We start from the raw sequence: 16768 nt of genomic DNA on the forward strand, positions 1-16768 counted from the left end.
CAATACCCTTCGAGTCAGTCCGAGTCCGAGCGCCTGCATTTGCTCGGAAGTAAAGTGGTGGAGCAGTTGGCTTGTGCCTTTTTGGAATGGCAAGATGAACGCGAAGTGGCGCAAAGAAGCCAATTGCATTAGGGATAATAAAAGCTATGACTGACGACCGGTTTGCAGATTCTTATTCGCGGCCTATATCCTTATACAGTCTAGTTTGTGGTTACTTTTGGGGTTTACTAACCAGCCTACCAGCCAGCTCCTTCATAAATTACAACTTAATTAGACTGTTGCAGCGGCATTGCACTCATATTATTTTTAAAAGTCAAAAGCTCTAGAAATAAAGCTTCCAACCAATTATGTCCCAGTCGATAGTACTCATCGGAACTCTACTTGCAACCCTCGTCATCTGGAAGCTTGTGCAGACATGGCGACGACCCCCGTTTCCACCTGGCCCTAAAGGGCGTTATCCGTTTATGGGTATGACTTTCGACATGCCTAGCAAGAGGCCTTGGGAGACGTTTGGCGAATGGGCGAAGTGAGTATCCTTTTCATTCATGATCAAAGTCGAGTTTTGTTACTAAACACGCATGAGATAACAGACAATATGGCCCGATTATGTACTTCCGAACAGGCCTGCAACATGTCATAGTCATCAGCGACGCAAAAGTCTACCGGGAACTTATCGGAATGCGGTAAGAGATATTCTTAATCCGTGGACTGATAGGCGGAACTGACCATCTCCATCCAAGAGCGAGCATTTACTCCGACCGCCCACCATCCGAGGTCGGTGATCTGATCAGTGGTGGAAGACGGAGTGTCTTGATGCCATATGGCACCAGGTGGCGGGTAATTTCCCCTCTCTACTGGACTGCGGTATTCGATTAGCTTACCTTGCGAGTAGATGGTTCGTCGGATTTTTACAAACGTTCTCACAGCTAAGAAATGCGATGGATATGTACCCTATCAAGAGCTCGAGTCCCTGGCCACCATCCACAATATACTGCATGAGCCGAAGGGTTACGCGCACGAACTTCATCGCTACGCCTTATCGGTTGCACGAACGGTAGCTTTCGGCAAGCGAGTGCCTACATCCTCGAGCGAATTTGCGACTGAGATGCGCGACGTCATGGAGAACTTCAGTAAGGCCATGACACCCGGAAAATATCTTTTTGAAGCTATACCCATGTTGCGGAAGCTCCCTAGCTTCGCGCAGCCGTGGCTCAGGGAACTGGAGAAGTTTAAGAACCTTGAGCTTTCCTTCGCCCTGAAGTGTTACCGAGATGCAGTACGCCAGGCCGAACTCCATCCCAATAGACCCTGTATGGCACGTGAAGTCAAGGCGGAGATGGAGAAAGCCCAAGAGGACGATGAAGTTCAGGCCTCTAGTACCTGTATGGAGATTCTCGGGGCAGGGTCAGAGACAACCGCGACTGCCCTCCATTTTACCATTCTGGCCTTGGCCACGCATCCAGAAGTGGTCGAGAAAGCCCACGAAGAGCTTGACCGTGTTATAGGACAGGATCGGTTCCCCACCTGGGCAGACGAGCCAAACTTGCCATACATCAGGGCTATTATTAAGGAAAATCAGAGGTGGAGGTCCATCTCGCCGATGAGTAAGCCTGACGGTGCTGGATACCAGAGTTCGAGATGCTAATTGCTAAAAGGTTTTCCTCATTACACAAGTAAGGACGATGTGTACAACGGATACTATATCCCAAAGAACTGCGTCGTCCGTGTGAACCATTGGTACGTCAATGGCAGCTTGAGGCTCCCCGAAGTTCCTCTGGCTCGTCGTTATCCCTGCAATGCGTCAAACTTACAGAAAAATAGGATGATGCATTCAAACTATGAACGGTACTCAAACCCGGAGAAGTTCGACCCAGAGCGCTTTATCAATCACACGCAATCAGCCGCAGCTTCTGCTAACGCGGTGGACGCTTCCGAACGAGATCACTTTTCCTATGGTGGTGGAAAGCGCATATGCCCGGGCATCCATCTGGCTGAGCGAAGCCTATTCATGATGACGAGCCGAATGCTGCAGACATTCAAGTTCGGGCGACCCCTAGACCCCAAGTCAGGGACGCCGCGGGAGCTGACAGCGGAAGACATTGGCGTTAGTACGAGCCTGATCATGACACCTGGTTCTGATTTCGACATGTCTTTCGAGCCAAGGAGCAAGAATATAGGACAGCTGTTGGAGAGCGAGTGGCTTGAGAAGGTTGCACATCAGGGTGAGAGCTGGATGGACTGATGGGACAAAGGTAAGTTAGTCCGGTTATATCCGATTATAGCCGTAGCGGTGTCGAATAGTATAGACTAAATAGTTGGTGATAGTATACAAGCTGTAGCCGTTAAGCTAATGTTTACTCTGTTAAATAAAGGTGTCACTGCGTGTATAGCACTGATACGTATATTCACTGCCGTCTAATACCTAAGTTGTCGCTGTGCCATCTCGAGATGCAATGATCTTATGCCAAATCATCAGTATCCTTTTATATGCCTCAAACCTTTTTGCCTGGCCTGGCCTGGCCAATTACAAACCAACCGCGGGGATAGCGGGAAGCTCGGGATGTTGCCCCCGCAAAAATGGTAGATCTAACACAAAAGGGCATTAGCTTGAAATCTGCATTGTCCTTAGCGTGAGATTCCCCGCATTTTCACAGACGCGGGGGTTAGGAGGAGATGCCAGCCTCCCTTTAAAAACTCGTTTCACTCGTTCCTTTCTTTCTTCGTCATCCGTGACCTCTCCTCCACCGCCGACCCCGAATCGAGGCCACGTCTGTCACTCAATTGTTGCCTATCTACCAGCCAGCCCAGCCCAGCGGGTCCATCTAGGAGTCCACTTTCTGGTATGGATTCCGACTCCTGTCCCGTTTGCCACAAAATATTTAGTCGCAAGTACATACACCCATACCCTTGTCTTTGTTGAGTGCAATCATGCCTCACTAGCCACTCTGAAAATGCACAGCAATTCCCTCTCTGGGTTCAAAAACTAACAAAATATATCAGGGACAGCTTAAAGCGACATGTGAAGATGCACGAGAGGGGCCCCAGGCTGAGGAGAAAATCTTGCAACCATTGCCAGAGGTAGCCCTTTTTCTTAATGCTTTAACTTTTTACACTTCATCCTGACATGCCAATCAAGGTCTAAGCTCCGTTGCTCAGGAACAAGACCTCAATGTTCAACCTGTGTCCGAAGAGGTGCAGCCTGCGAATATCCTAGCCGTCTCATGAGCCCAACGCCGGGTGATCCCAGCCCAGACTCGGATGATCATCCCCAGGCCGATTGCTTTACTCCTCCCGCTGACTTCTCAGAGGGCGCGGCATCTTTAGATGGACAACAGGAGGCAGCACAGGGTCCTTCGCCATCATCAGAGTTGTTTACAAGCGCTAGCTCACTACTCCCATCAGCATTCACTAGCCTGAACTGCGAGGGGGGTTCTAACTTCTCTGCCCCAACCGGCCTGGAGCAGAACGGGGATGATCTCTTTTTTAACTTCGGTGGACTCAGCCCTGACTGGATCTTCTCATTATTTGACCCTTGTTCACACCTCGACACCTTCAGCATGCCAACCGATTATCAAATGCTTGATGAGCCCGTCCTTCATCTCGCGGGTCAGAATTCGTTTCCCAACGCCCAAGAACCGTCAGTCAGGTACAGCGCTAGGCAGGGACCTCATCTCGACAATTGGCTCTTGAGTACCGCTGAGACCAACTGCAACCAATCGTTGGTCATTCCACAGCTTGGTGGCGATAGCGACAGATCCCTGAAACACGGCTCGCACTTTCAAATGACCAAGGTTGAGGAATCGCAGAGATCTCAACTACTGAGCTCCGCCCAGACGATCCTGGAAAGGCCGTTGTGGAAAGCTGTTTCGCTGGCTAATTTTCCGAGCAAGGCAAAGATAGATCACTGCATTGATCTTTTCTTTGTCAACTTTCGACCTGTAGGGAACTATATAACACCCATTGTCACGTCAACCCGTGCTCATCTGACCTTCTTATAGCCCATCAGCTTCATTCACCGACCTACCCTTAACCCAACCACTATATCAGAGGTACTTCTGCTCTCGATTGTTGCCATTGGAGCTAGGTTCAGCAGCATGCCGGGTGCGATAGTATTCGCCAATTCGATTGCTGAACTGAACCGTCGTATACTCCTGCTCATGGTCAGTCAAGTTCGCGTTTCTTTTAGTTGAAGAATGTCATGAAGCTGAATCATCTATTCAGAACGAACAAGATTCAAGCCACCGGTACTCGGAGGACTATCTCACCGCTCAGCTTCTTCAAACGACGCATGGCCGTGGCAGTGGACATAGGATATTATTCCGCCATAGCAGAGATTTGCGGTTGTTGCTTGTTCGGCATGCTAGGGAAGCAGGTCTCTTCCAAGAGCCGAAGCCCCGTCAAAATGCACCCGACGAGTCCTCTGCCACCACGGAAAGCCGGTGGAAGGCCTGGGTTGCGGCGGAACGCCAGAGAAGGTTGGGCTGGGCCATATATGTAAGTTCTCTATGCTCATCCAAAGCATTATGTTATTGAACAGAAGCTGATTTTACCTCTTAGGATCTCGACGCAACTGTTGGTATCTTGCACAACGATAGACCGGCTTTCAGTATCGGCGATATGGCACTCTCTCTACCTGATGAAGATGCTTGTTGGGAAGCCCCTACCGCTCACTCATGGATGGCACTTCGTCCATGGCAGCCATCCCATGAAAACAGAATCGAGTTCCGTAAGGCTGCTCGAGAATGCTTTTACCCCAGCCTGACTGACAGGATTCAACTGTCTGATGACCAGCACTTGCATGTCATCACTGTCACACTTTGCCGATTTTTGTGGTCCATGAAAGAACTCCAGGGGTCTCCATTGATGGATGCTGTTCCAGAAGACTGGCCCCTCGTGAATCATAAGCGGACCCTCCTCAAGAAGCTGGATCAGTTTCTTACCTGTCCAGAGGCTGCCAAAGCCAACAAAGACGACGCTATCCTACGGCGGATCGTTGAAAGGTTACTAATAATCCATCTGTGTCACCTGTACGGTGCTGGAGACCTTATGGATTGGCTACTGCCGTTACTTCGCGCTGGAGGCCAACACAAAGAAGCACGGGCAAGAATGAGTAAATGGGGTGTTGAGGACAGAGGGAGATTGCGCCAAGTGGCTTATCACAGCGCTCAAATCTTGGCTCTGAGTCGATCTTTCCCTTTCAACCTCCCTTGCGAGTCACTCTATGCATTTTACGCCGGGGGCGCACTTTGGTGTGCCACAGTTCTGCTAGGAGACCTAGAACCTGGTACTGATACCGAAGCATGCAACGACGGGGACGAGAGCCACCAAGTCACTGTTCTACAACTCGATGCATTCCATTTATTGGATGGTGAAGACTATCGTAAAGTACATCACTGGCTGTGTGAAGGCGGTCGAGCGAGAGTCGGTCTGTTTGGTGTACCGCGCTTGGGAAGCAAGGAGAGCCATGTGCAAGTTCTTAAAGAAGCACTACGGATTTTGCAGAATATGAGAATATGGGAGCTTTCAAAAGGGTTTTCTGACTTTATACGAAAGCTCATAACAGCTGAGTCCAGCATTCAATAACCACATATTGAGGTGAATAGGTATTCTTATCCTTGTATAATGTAGTAACAGAGTATCAAGCATGTTGAAATAGTCTTGCAGAATTTAAGCTGTTCAACTGGGCACACAACCTTCATCATGAACATATGGAATACACCAGACGTGCTCTGCTAACCTTTCCCTCCTTCAAATCAACCAGTCCCTTGGCAATAGCGGCAAGCCCTCCATCCCTCATATTTGTCTGGATAGGCTGGATCTTATTCTCTCTAAGCAGCCTCTCAGCACGCGGAACAAAATTTGATGCAAATTCAACATCCTCCAAGACAATAGGGAAGATTGGACCTTGAGCATCGAGAGAAAATGGTCTACCCAGAACCGTGAAAGCCACAATGCGGAGCGTCTTGACTCTTGTGTTCTCTATATCCGGGCATGTCCTGGTGCATGCTATGTAAACACCGCCTTTTGGCTCCATGACAGCGGCACAGATAGCTGATGACGCATGGTTAGAGATGCAATCAACTGTAGCAAGCTGTCTATCACCAGAGGCTTCAATGATACGTTGTGCACAAAGAGGGTCCCGCTACGGAATGATAGTGGTCAGTCAGTGGTGGTCTCTCTCGATGTCATCTCCATGAACCTATCCCTTGAGTGACCTGAACTCACATAGTCGAAGACAGCATCTGCGCCGCATTGCTTAACAAAGTCAAAGCTATTCTCAGAGCTTGTTGATATAACGTAGATGCCAGACCTAAGTGTGATAATTAGCTAGACATCTCTTTTAGCTTGAAGAAGTGAGAGGAGAGGTCTTACAACTTGGCCAACTGAATCTGCATCGATCCAATGGCGGTACCGCCACCATATATAAGCAGCACTGGTTGCGCCGCCTGTGCCCTCTCACTCTTTTCTGGATATGGGAAGGAGAGGTGGCTGTATAGGCAGAATCCAGCAGTAAAGAGCGCAGTAGGCAAGGTTGAACCCTGTTCAGACGAGATGTTCAGAGGTAGGCGCACCAAGATATGGGCTTGCGCAACTAGATAGTCCGCAAAGGCACCATCATCGGGCCTCAAAGTGTTCCCTAACAGGCTCACATTAGTTTCAGAGTCTTATCCAGATTGTTCATGCCAGCTTGCCTCCTTGTATCATTCCCGCCACTCGATCTCCGACTTGAAGCCTCTCGACATGATCCCCAAGACGTTCAACAACCCCTGCAAAATCGCATCCAAGAATGGTAGGCTCTGCAAGGGCCTGACGGTACATCATTTTCCAGTCTATTGGATTCAATGCCACAGCCGCAACTTTGATTAACACCTCGCCTGGCCCAGGCATGGGCACAGGGCATTTGTCGATAGTAACATTTCCGGGGCCAGCATGGCGGAGAGCGGAGCGTGTAGGCATTACGTAAACTCTGTTGATACAAAAAAAGAATACCGAGTATATGCAAGTTCTGTCCAAAGAGGTATTAAAATCATGCAGATTCTGAGAAGTGATCCACAAGGCTACTGGAAAATGATATAAGACCTAACATTATATTTCCTGCGAATGACTAAGGCTATCTTTTGGAGGGAAAGCCTGTCGGAGATATGTTAGGTCCGAACTGGACGTAGTTTGACTGCAAACCCCACTTCGGCACGGTAAATCATTCTTGACTTCACTTGCTATGAGTGGTTAGATTGTTGGTGCGTGGCAGGGATCGGAGCATGTGTGCCGTGCCCATAGGCCGATCGGAGTTCCGGTGGTAAAACCTCCACGGACATGTCGTGCCTGCGTTTCCGTTGGCATTACTAGGAATGAGCAACTGATTAATTAGAGTAAATTTTCTTTGTAAAGGCTTGCCATATCGCATTGAAAACCGTCAGGCGTTTGAGACTTGCAGAACCTTCAAACACAAAGTACCCAACTTCCTGTATTATCTTTTATCCGTTCCAGCTGAGAGTCCTTAGCCACCTTTCAACATGTCTTCAACCATAGAGACCCCCCCGAAATTCAAAAGCCTCCTGGAGCTCCTCCCTGGAAATCTTCCCCAGGCCAATGTACCTCCGAACACCAACTTGGAGTCAGTTGCGGATCATGTTCTCAAGTCGTTCCCCCATATCGATAAACGCCATTTCACAACAGACGCCATCTGGCGTGACACATATGCCTTGACAGGAACTATACGTACATTCTACTTTGAAGCTGCGGCAGAAGAATGGTCTGCTCTTAGCAATACCCACGGTGTCTCCTCTGTTTCTCTTGTGCCTGGCTCTGCAAAGATTCTGAGTCCCGAGGGAGGTATTGAATGGATCGATTGCAAGTTCACCTTCCATACAACCACTCCTGCCACTGAATGTTCAGGCATGCTCTCGCTCGTTCCATCCTCAGATGGTTCATGGAAGATCTGGATTCTTCGTACTATTCTTGAGCAGCTTAGCAACCACGGGAATGTAGATTCAATGGAAACTGCTGATATCTTATTTAACGGTAACTGCGCAATTGAAAACGAATCCTATTCAATTGGTACATCCAATCGAAATGATTCGCTCAAGGGACTCCCCAATGGCACTACTGCAGACCAAAGCCCTCGTCACTTTGACGCTGTAATCATTGGGGGTGGACAGAGTGGTCTTAGTACTGGCGGGCGTTTGCAAGCTCTCGGAGTATCCTATGTTATAATTGAAAAAAACGCTCAGGTTGGTGATGCCTGGGGCTTGAGATATGAGTCAGCACGTTGTGAGTTCTTTTCTCAACCCCCGTCAAATATCTTCTGGCCATTCAACTGACTGATACCTGCTCTGAAGTGCATACTGTTCGCGAATATTGTACGTCTCATTCTGATGATCATAACCTCCACTGACTCATATTCTAGCCCACTTGCCTTTTGATAGGACCTTTGGATCCGATTATGGCGAGTACCTGGGGAAAGATGAGCTAGCCAGAGGGCACAAGAAGTGGGCAGAGAAATATGGCATCGTGAGCCTTAAGACCTTGTGACAAGGTATCCCCTTTGCTAACTCCTTGGGCATAGGATATCTGGCTCTCAACAAACGTGACATCAGGCTCCTGGAACGACGACACAAGAACCTATACTCTTGATATCGTGAAGGAAGGGCGTTCTATGCAAATTATAACCCGACATGTCGTAATAGCAACAGGTGCAGGGTCTCAGACCCCTGTATTTCCGAATATCTCCAACAAAGTCAGTTATGCTTCACTCGGCATTAAAAGAGTTCTTGACTAACAAGGCTGAGTAGGATTCGTTTAAGGGAACTTTATTACATTCTGCCGACTACTCAAATGCACAAGCCTGGGCCGGAAAGACTGGCATTGTGATTGGCACCGCGAATACAGGTCAGTATACTAACAAGTCCGCCATGCCATCATTCCTTCTTTAACTTATCGAACAGCACACGATGTTGCCGATGATATGTACGAAGCCGGTATGAAAGTGACGATGGTTCAGAGGAGTCGCACCTGTAAGTCTCCATAGACTCACGAAATATTCATGTTGCTGTGGGCTTACTTTTTGGGTGTTCGCACAGTCGTTCTTCCAGCCGAGTTCATTAAGGAGCGTTATGATCGTAAGTCAAACTCCTCCAAATTTCATGTCCAATTAACTAATCACCTATTTAGTTATATATAATGCCCAAATTCCCACAGAAGTCAGTGACAGAGCCATGTTTACACCGCCAGTATCAATCGCCCGTCTGCTTTCTTTCAAGACATTCCATGCCATGGCCCGGTCACAACCAGAGAGATACGAGGCCCTCGAGCGCGCTGGCTTTCGGGTTGATCCTTTTGGAGATATTCAAGATGCAATTAATATCCGTTTAGGTGGACATTACATTGATGTCGGGACATCCGCCAAGATCGGAAAAGGCCTGGTAAGTCACTCTCCATAGAAGACTGATCTAAAGTCCTCAAGACTTATTTCACAATAGATCAAGGTTAAATCTGATGCCGCAGCTGAACGGTATACGGAACATGGCCTGGCCTTCTCAGATGGGACCGAAATCAAGGCCGATGTAATTATGCTTGCGACTGGCTTCGTCGGTAACCTTCGACAGCACGTAGACAAGATCTTTGGCTCAGCCATTGCAAAGAGAGCCAGAGATTGTTACGGGTTAGATAGTAAAGGCGAGGTTCTTGGCGCATATAAACTATTGGAACGTAAGTACCTAGTTACAGTGACTTAAACCCTTCATAACTTATGCTGACTAAACTTTTTAATAATAGAACCCGGGCTATGGTATATCGGCGGCTCTCTTGGAACGGCAAGATACTTTTCTCGGTTCATTGCACTGTCCATTAAAGCTGATGTTCTGGGACAGACTTTGCCTGTTTACCGAGATCACAAGTTTAATATTAAGTAAGGTTTTTAGAATAGAAGTTACATAATAGAAGCAATAGAGTCTAAATGTATATGTTTACAGTATATATATATATATATATATGTATATTTTTTATCTGGGGGTCATAAGGCCTGTAAAGTCCCCTATTGGGGTATAGGATATGCTAAGCTAGAGTCTTTAATACTAAAATCTATATAAAGCTTTTATAAATTAAGAATAGATTACTATCTAGTATATTATCAGCTTAAAAGCATATCCTATTAAACCTATTATCTGTTAGCAAGATAACTAGATATAGCTATTATAGCAGTAGCCACTATATCGGTCAGTCTTTAGTAAGACTAAAGAGAGGGCAGCAATATAACTATATAAGGCAGCTAAGACTATAAGAATAAAGAAAAGAAATAAAGAAATAAAGAAACAGAAAGGAAAGAAAGATAGAAGGAAAGAAAAGGCATAAATATATCTTTAATCTGCCTTATCTAGTAATAAGTATATATCCTTTTAAAGAAGGCGCTTAATTTAGTTAACTTAATATACTTATTAAAATTCCTTTCTATTATAAGGTTAGCTGCTGCAGTTAGTAAAGAGATAAGCCTTATTTAAAACTATTGCAGTACTTTCTTATAGTAGAAGATATAGTTAGGTGCTTTATATTATCTATATAAGTAAGTTACCTATATATTGTTATAGTTAAATTGTTTATAGTATGCAGTAAAATCCCTATAGAGGGACCTTACTGTAAGTAGATAGTATAGGGTAGCTTAAAGAAGTAAGAGTTCTAGTAGGCAGCATATAGTTACCTTAAGATTTAATCTTTTATATTATTTAGGAATAGAGGTTATCTACTATATTTTAAAAGCTTCTTTTAGTTTCTGCCTTGCCACCTTATATAGGTATACTAATATTAGCTAAATGCCTTTCGGTTTTAGTAGTAAAGATACTACTTTTACTAATTTATTAGCTTATTTATTACTAAAAATATCTATATAGCTAGGTATCTAGTATACTTATATCGCTTTATATAATGCAGCTAATGCTTAGAACTTAATAAAGACTGCTTATAAAGAATTAGATAGTATGCCCTATAGGCATATAGCGGCTGCCAGATTATCTAGACAGATTATAATATCCTATACTGCTAATCCTAGGAGGTTTAAAGTGGCTTTAAGGCCCTTTAGTGCTTCTATAGCTTTAGCGTTAAAGACCTTAGTAAGTCTAAGACAGCCTAAGCTATTATAAATAGAGAGGTCCTTTTAGTGAATAGTAAAGCTATAGCTGGCTGCTCCCTCTAAAGACAGTAAGCCATTTAAGTATATAATTTAGGTAGTTAGGTCTACTATCTTAACCTATTAGAGAAAGGCCTTAGCTGATTTCTCTTTTAGGGCTATCTGTAGGGATATATCTTATCTCTTACCGAAGAATTTCTACATAAAGGCTAGTTATAGACAGGATATAAGGAGCTTATTAGTCCTTTAAAGATAGGTTCTAAAGCTGCTCTCTATTAGAGTTTAGTACTTCTACTTAATAAGCTAATAGTATATAGGTTACCTAGATAGAAGTGTATACTTTATAAAGAGGTAAGCCTTATTAAGGGATTTAAGCTAAGTAGAGAAATAGTATTAATATACTTTAAGGAGCTAAGTAATAGGTAGTATCTCGCTTTCCTAATAGAGGATAGCAATTGGGGTTATCTTTTAGATAGGGAGTATAGCTTATATAAATTAAACTATAGCTTTATTTATTTTCTATAAGATATATTAAATACTTAATGGCCTATCTTTAGATAGTTGGTCTTACTGCAGTTAGGTTACCTCTAGATACTATACTTTAGTGCTATAAAGCAGGACTGGTTTAATGCAGGCCCTAATAGTGCTTTATATAGCACTAGAAAGCAGGCTATATATTATATTAGTAAGTCCTTATAGATAGTAGGCAACTGCCTGTAATTTAGCTATCTACTTCTCTATATAGATTTAGAATAATAGGTTACTATCTAGCTAGATGCCTAACTAGCGCATTACTGCCTTAAGGTACTTCTTAATATCACTATAGTATATTACTAATGCAGTCTTAAACTTACTTTAAGAGAAATATATAGCTTTAGTCTTTTTAGAGTTAAAAGATACCCTATTTATAGCGCCCTAGCAGGCTATTTCTTTAATAGAATATAATGCCGCAATAGCTATTTCCTTAACTGTATTGCCAATATATAGGATAGCTGTATTATCTATATAGCCAAACTGGCCTTAGGGGTTATTTAGTTAGTAGATAGGCTTTATATATAATAGAAAGAGGATTAGTAATACTAGCAATCCCTAAAGGAGACTGCATTAAAGAGAAAAAAGTAGGGTAATTATATCTTAATACCTAATATAAGTAGATCAGTTATCTATAAAGGATCTAGCCTATTAGGCAAGATATTTAGGCCAGCCCTATTTTTAGAGTTATAGAATTAGTCTGTTATACAGGATAGTATTAAATACGCCTTAAATATCTATTATAACTAGTATAGCCACCTTCTTATAAGTAAATGCCTCCTTAATATTATAAACTAAGGCAGCTATAAGGTCTATAGCAGACCTTTTTAAAAGCGCTTTAACTTGCTGTAAGTAAAGGACTTTATAGTAAATATATGCCTACATAAGATAGTATATAACTAACCATTCTAGTCCCTTACCGAAATAGGAGAGTAAAGAGATAGATTACCAGGCTTACAGGTTTATTAGGTCTCTATATTTAGGTTTAGCAATTATAACTACCTTAGCCACTTTAAAAGGCTTTAGGTAATAGCCTATAGTTAGGCACCCCTTAAAGAGGCAGCAAATATATATTCTAATAATATACTATACTGCTATAAGGAGCTTAACTATAATATTATTTGCCTCTAGCGATATATTTCCGGTATAGAGGGTTACATTCTATATTTCTTCTAGAGAGATTTTTTATAGAAATAGGATTATTTTATAAGGGCTGACCTTAATTTAGGGATTCTAGATATTATCCTTAGCTATCTGATACTTTAGCATCACTTGCCAGAGTGTATTTACCTTATCGAGCTAGGTTTTATAGACTATATTATCTATTTAGAGTAGAGGCAGTTAAAAGGCTCCTGGCGATTTTAGCTATTAGACGGCCTTAAATATAGAGCTGCTATCTAAAAAGCTATTAATTAGGTTTTACTAATAGAGCCTTTTAGTGCGGCAGACTATATAGTAGAAATCTCACTTAGCTATTTAAACCTTTTAGTTAAATCCAAAAGGGTATAGCCTTCTAATTACCTAATACCTAATAGCAGCAAGAGCACACTCTTTAGTCTACTATAGAGTATTATATGCCTCCTTTCTTATAGGCCGGCCTACTACCTTTACTGCTAACTGTAAGAGGCTTACTAATATAGATATAAGCTTATCTAGTTCTAGTAGGCTTAAGGTAGCAATAGAGATTGCCATTAATCCTAGCTCTATAATTTTAATAAAGCACTTAAGCTTATTATCTATTATTACTTGGATTTTGCCTAGATATATTAAGGCCAGCTTAATATTTAGGAGTATTAGGCTAAAGGTAAAATAATTAGAGCTAGTAGTAAGGTAGTCCTTAATATTAGCTTTAGTAAGAGGTATATTTAAAAAGGTAAGGTTAATAGTATTCTTATGCAGGTTTATAGGGATATTTAAGGTATTTAGCAGGCTAAGGCCATTTTCTAATACCTAAAAGGCAATCTTATGGCTGCAGTTTGTAGTTAGGCCTGTCTACTATATATAATATCTAGCGTTAAAGTTACCTATTATAAGGCAGTAATTAGGGATTAGCTATTATAGTAAAGTATCTAGTATATCTTATTTATCATTCTAGCAATAAAAGTTAATTACTATTATATTATTAACTGTAAGCTATAGGATATTGCGGCTTTAGTATAGTTAATTTTAATCTGCTAAGAGTGTAGAGTCTTAGTGGATATATATTATGACTTTAGGTTAAGTAGAGTTACTGTTTTAGGCTTTAACTAAAGAGTAGGTATTATATATAGGATAGATCTTTATAAGGTAGCAGGAGTTTGCTGTTGTTGTCTATGGTTCTTAGAGGAGCATAATATTGTATTATTTAGAGTCTGCTAATATAAGGGTATAGTTATAGACTGGAGGAATCTTACTGATATTGGCTTAAAAGACCTTAAGGGTCTTTTTCTTATATCTCTATCTTTATAGGTACCTACTTATACCTATAATTATAGGGATATATAATTAAGATAATATGGCACTTCCTTAGGGACCTAGGTCTTAGGTATTTAGGTTCCTTCTCTGCTTTAGGGGTAGTGGCTATTATGATATAAGATGGCGCTCTTAATGCAGCTAGACTGGAAGCCTAAGGGCTTGATCTTTTTAGGGACCTAGCGCTATCTTGCTATAGGCCATTTTGCTGTAGGTTAGGTATATACCATTATGCTTTTATATTACGCTAGCGAAATATTTTAGCGCCTATAACTTGAATATAGTCTCTCTATTCTTTAATTAGTTAGCAGAAAACGCTATATACCTTCTTTAGGCATGCTAGGCAATCAGTAAAGTTAGCGCTATATAGGCCAAGGCAGTTAGCATATTGCTTAGGGGCGGTACAGTCCCTAAAGTTATAGCCGGCGGCCTTACTGTAGTATTTATATAGAGGGAGTTAATAGCAGGTATATAATAGATAGTAGTTTAAGTATATATTATACTGCCTTAGCCGGTTGGTTTTTTTAATCTGCCTTACTAGTTAGCTGCTAAAGAGGCGCCAGTATTTCTTAATTGGCTCTAAAAAGGATATAAGTAAGGTCTTTATTAAGGGATTATCAGGTTAATGCCGCGCAGGCTATATATTAATAGGTTTCTGCCCTATCTAGATTTCTATTTCCTCCTCTATAGCTATATCACTATCTGCTTTATTGCCATAAAGGTCAGTCAGCTTATAAAAGTAATCTAAGACTAAATAGGTAAACTACTTCTGCCTAGTCTCTATAGCAGCAGCCCTTAAGTTAAGTGCCTATTTAGTCTATCTCTATATAAAGAGATTACAGGTAGTTATATTAGCAGTAAGTACAGCCTATCTAGACCTAACTTAAAGTATGCGCAAGATCTTATGCAGATCTACTCCAAGTTTCCAGGATATATAGGCCTAGATTATATAGTTATTATAGGCCCTAGCCAGAGCTTTAGCATCTAGCTAGATAAAAATATAGAGGTCCACTTAAAGTAAGGCGCCTGCAGCTAGTTATCCCTGGCGATAAGTAGGCTATTATTATTAACGTTATTATTAATAGTATTAGGATTGGCAGGTAAGGACATTATTTGCAGCTAGAGGCAAGGCCATAATGGCACTATAGGTAGTAGGCACTAGAGCAGATTTAGCATTAGTAAGCGCCTAATTTTAAGAGTTTAGAAAGCTGTTAGTAAACTTTTAAGCGAATTCTTATTTAGGCCTAATAGTAAACTATTTTACTGCTTCTTTAAATTTAGCATAAAAGGCTTAAAATACCTTCAATTTGGCATTATACTCCTCTATATAGTTACATATAAGCTTAATAGCTATTTTAATAAGGGAGACTAATTACTATTTAGTAGTTAGGGCAGGATTAGTAAGCAGGGCCTTTTCTATAGCTATAGCAGTAGAGATTGCATTAAGAGGCAAAGATAGCATTTAAGCCGTTCTCTTAAAGGCAGGCAGGACGCCAATAGGTCTATTTATAATAGCAGGGCTGTTTTATAAAAGGGTAATGCAGGCTCCTCAATTAAGATTGGCAGGAGTATAAATACCTAAGTCAAAAGGGTCTAGGACAATAGGCAGGCAGGAGGTAGCAGATGCCATTACTGCCACTATAGGCTACACAAAGCACAGGATTGTAGTTATTATAGTGCACTTATTAAGAAGATTAGTGTAATTAGGGCTACTTTCTTAACATCTGCATGCCAAGAAGGTAAGATAATAAAGGAAGGGGATGTTTACAGTATATAAGCTGCAAATACCTACTATATAGGGTAAGTGACATCATAAACTAATTACCCCACTAAAGCACAATAATGAAGAGCATTCGGAGTCCGAGGTGCCGAGGAGGCCGAGGAATCCTTACATAACCGCAGAAATTAGGCATTAACATCGGGTCACTCGGTGGGCCGGTCCTAAGTCACTGACTTTAACTCTCCTTTTCTGTCGGCTTCACTATGAACTAATTTCACCGCCGGTACCCATCATCACCCATTCATAACAACACACCAGAATCATGACCTCATTTACCGCTACCAGCAGGCCAAAGTCTTCCCGCAGGTCCAAATACACTGCTGTGGCATGGTGAGACTCTTCTTATTCACCCGACCTTAGCCTTTATAGGTAATAATACTTGCATGCAGCCTTGAGTGTCAACGCCGGAAAAACAAGGTCAGAAGAGAGATTGAGTAAGGTTAAGCATCACTGCTGATGATATTGCCCAGTGTTCAGGAGAAAATGAGTGTGAACCTTGTCGGAGACGAGGTGTGCGCTGTGTCTACTCCACAAATGGCAGGCACCGCATTCGGAGAAGACAGTGTGACGAAGTTCGCAACTTCATGAACCTTGCATCGCGGTCCTCGACTTCGGCATCCCCCCCATCATCCCGGTCTATGACACTGAGTCAACCCAATTACCAGAGCCGGAACACTGCTGTAGAGAACGAGATTGAGTCTGTCGACGCCAATTCGATATCGCATGACTCGCTTGATGCACCACAGATCATGCCCATCCCGGCTCTCAACTCAGAACCAAGGCTAGCAGAAGAAAGGATTCGCCGTCTCGAGACCACTCTACAAACTATAGCCAAGTTAAGCTCTCGATCTGTCGCGAATCCCGTTGACTCATGGTGAGAGAAAACC

General features: G+C 42.7%; 5 protein-coding genes across 5 annotated transcripts; 4 read left to right on the forward strand and 1 right to left on the reverse strand.

Annotated features, from left to right (window-relative positions):
- Nucleotides 1-347: 347 nt before the first annotated feature.
- On the forward strand, nucleotides 348-2242 carry FPRO_13696 (uncharacterized protein; the record flags this gene model as incomplete). The annotated part of the gene is made up of 5 exons (XM_031218640.1): nucleotides 348-526; nucleotides 641-683; nucleotides 893-1604; nucleotides 1656-1737; nucleotides 1822-2242. 5 exons carry the CDS (start codon nucleotides 348-350, stop codon nucleotides 2240-2242), a joined length of 1437 nt encoding a protein of 478 aa, XP_031084478.1.
- A 783-nt stretch (nucleotides 2243-3025) lies between these two features.
- Nucleotides 3026-5583, forward strand: FPRO_13697 (uncharacterized protein; the record flags this gene model as incomplete). Its single annotated transcript, XM_031218641.1, has 5 exons — nucleotides 3026-3078; nucleotides 3137-3938; nucleotides 3999-4160; nucleotides 4222-4494; nucleotides 4558-5583. The coding sequence occupies 5 exons, from the start codon at nucleotides 3026-3028 to the stop codon at nucleotides 5581-5583; spliced, it is 2316 nt and encodes a 771-aa protein (XP_031084479.1).
- A 115-nt stretch (nucleotides 5584-5698) lies between these two features.
- Nucleotides 5699-6957, reverse strand: FPRO_13698 (uncharacterized protein; the record flags this gene model as incomplete). The annotated part of the gene is made up of 4 exons (XM_031218642.1): nucleotides 5699-6142; nucleotides 6226-6310; nucleotides 6373-6637; nucleotides 6813-6957. 4 exons carry the CDS (start codon nucleotides 6955-6957, stop codon nucleotides 5699-5701), a joined length of 939 nt encoding a protein of 312 aa, XP_031084480.1.
- A 557-nt stretch (nucleotides 6958-7514) lies between these two features.
- Nucleotides 7515-9911, forward strand: FPRO_13699 (uncharacterized protein; the record flags this gene model as incomplete). The annotated part of the gene is made up of 10 exons (XM_031218643.1): nucleotides 7515-8271; nucleotides 8340-8360; nucleotides 8408-8511; nucleotides 8567-8737; nucleotides 8793-8889; nucleotides 8946-9014; nucleotides 9081-9119; nucleotides 9172-9422; nucleotides 9480-9708; nucleotides 9775-9911. 10 exons carry the CDS (start codon nucleotides 7515-7517, stop codon nucleotides 9909-9911), a joined length of 1875 nt encoding a protein of 624 aa, XP_031084481.1.
- Nucleotides 9912-16143: 6232 nt separating this feature from the next.
- Nucleotides 16144-16759, forward strand: FPRO_13700 (uncharacterized protein; the record flags this gene model as incomplete). The annotated part of the gene is made up of 3 exons (XM_031218644.1): nucleotides 16144-16211; nucleotides 16271-16298; nucleotides 16352-16759. 3 exons carry the CDS (start codon nucleotides 16144-16146, stop codon nucleotides 16757-16759), a joined length of 504 nt encoding a protein of 167 aa, XP_031084482.1.
- Nucleotides 16760-16768: the final 9 nt, after the last annotated feature.

The sequence above is a fragment of the Fusarium proliferatum genome, assembly GCF_900067095.1.
Source record: "Fusarium proliferatum ET1 genome assembly, contig: FPRO_scaffold008, whole genome shotgun sequence".
Classification (NCBI taxonomy): domain Eukaryota; kingdom Fungi; phylum Ascomycota; class Sordariomycetes; order Hypocreales; family Nectriaceae; genus Fusarium; species Fusarium proliferatum.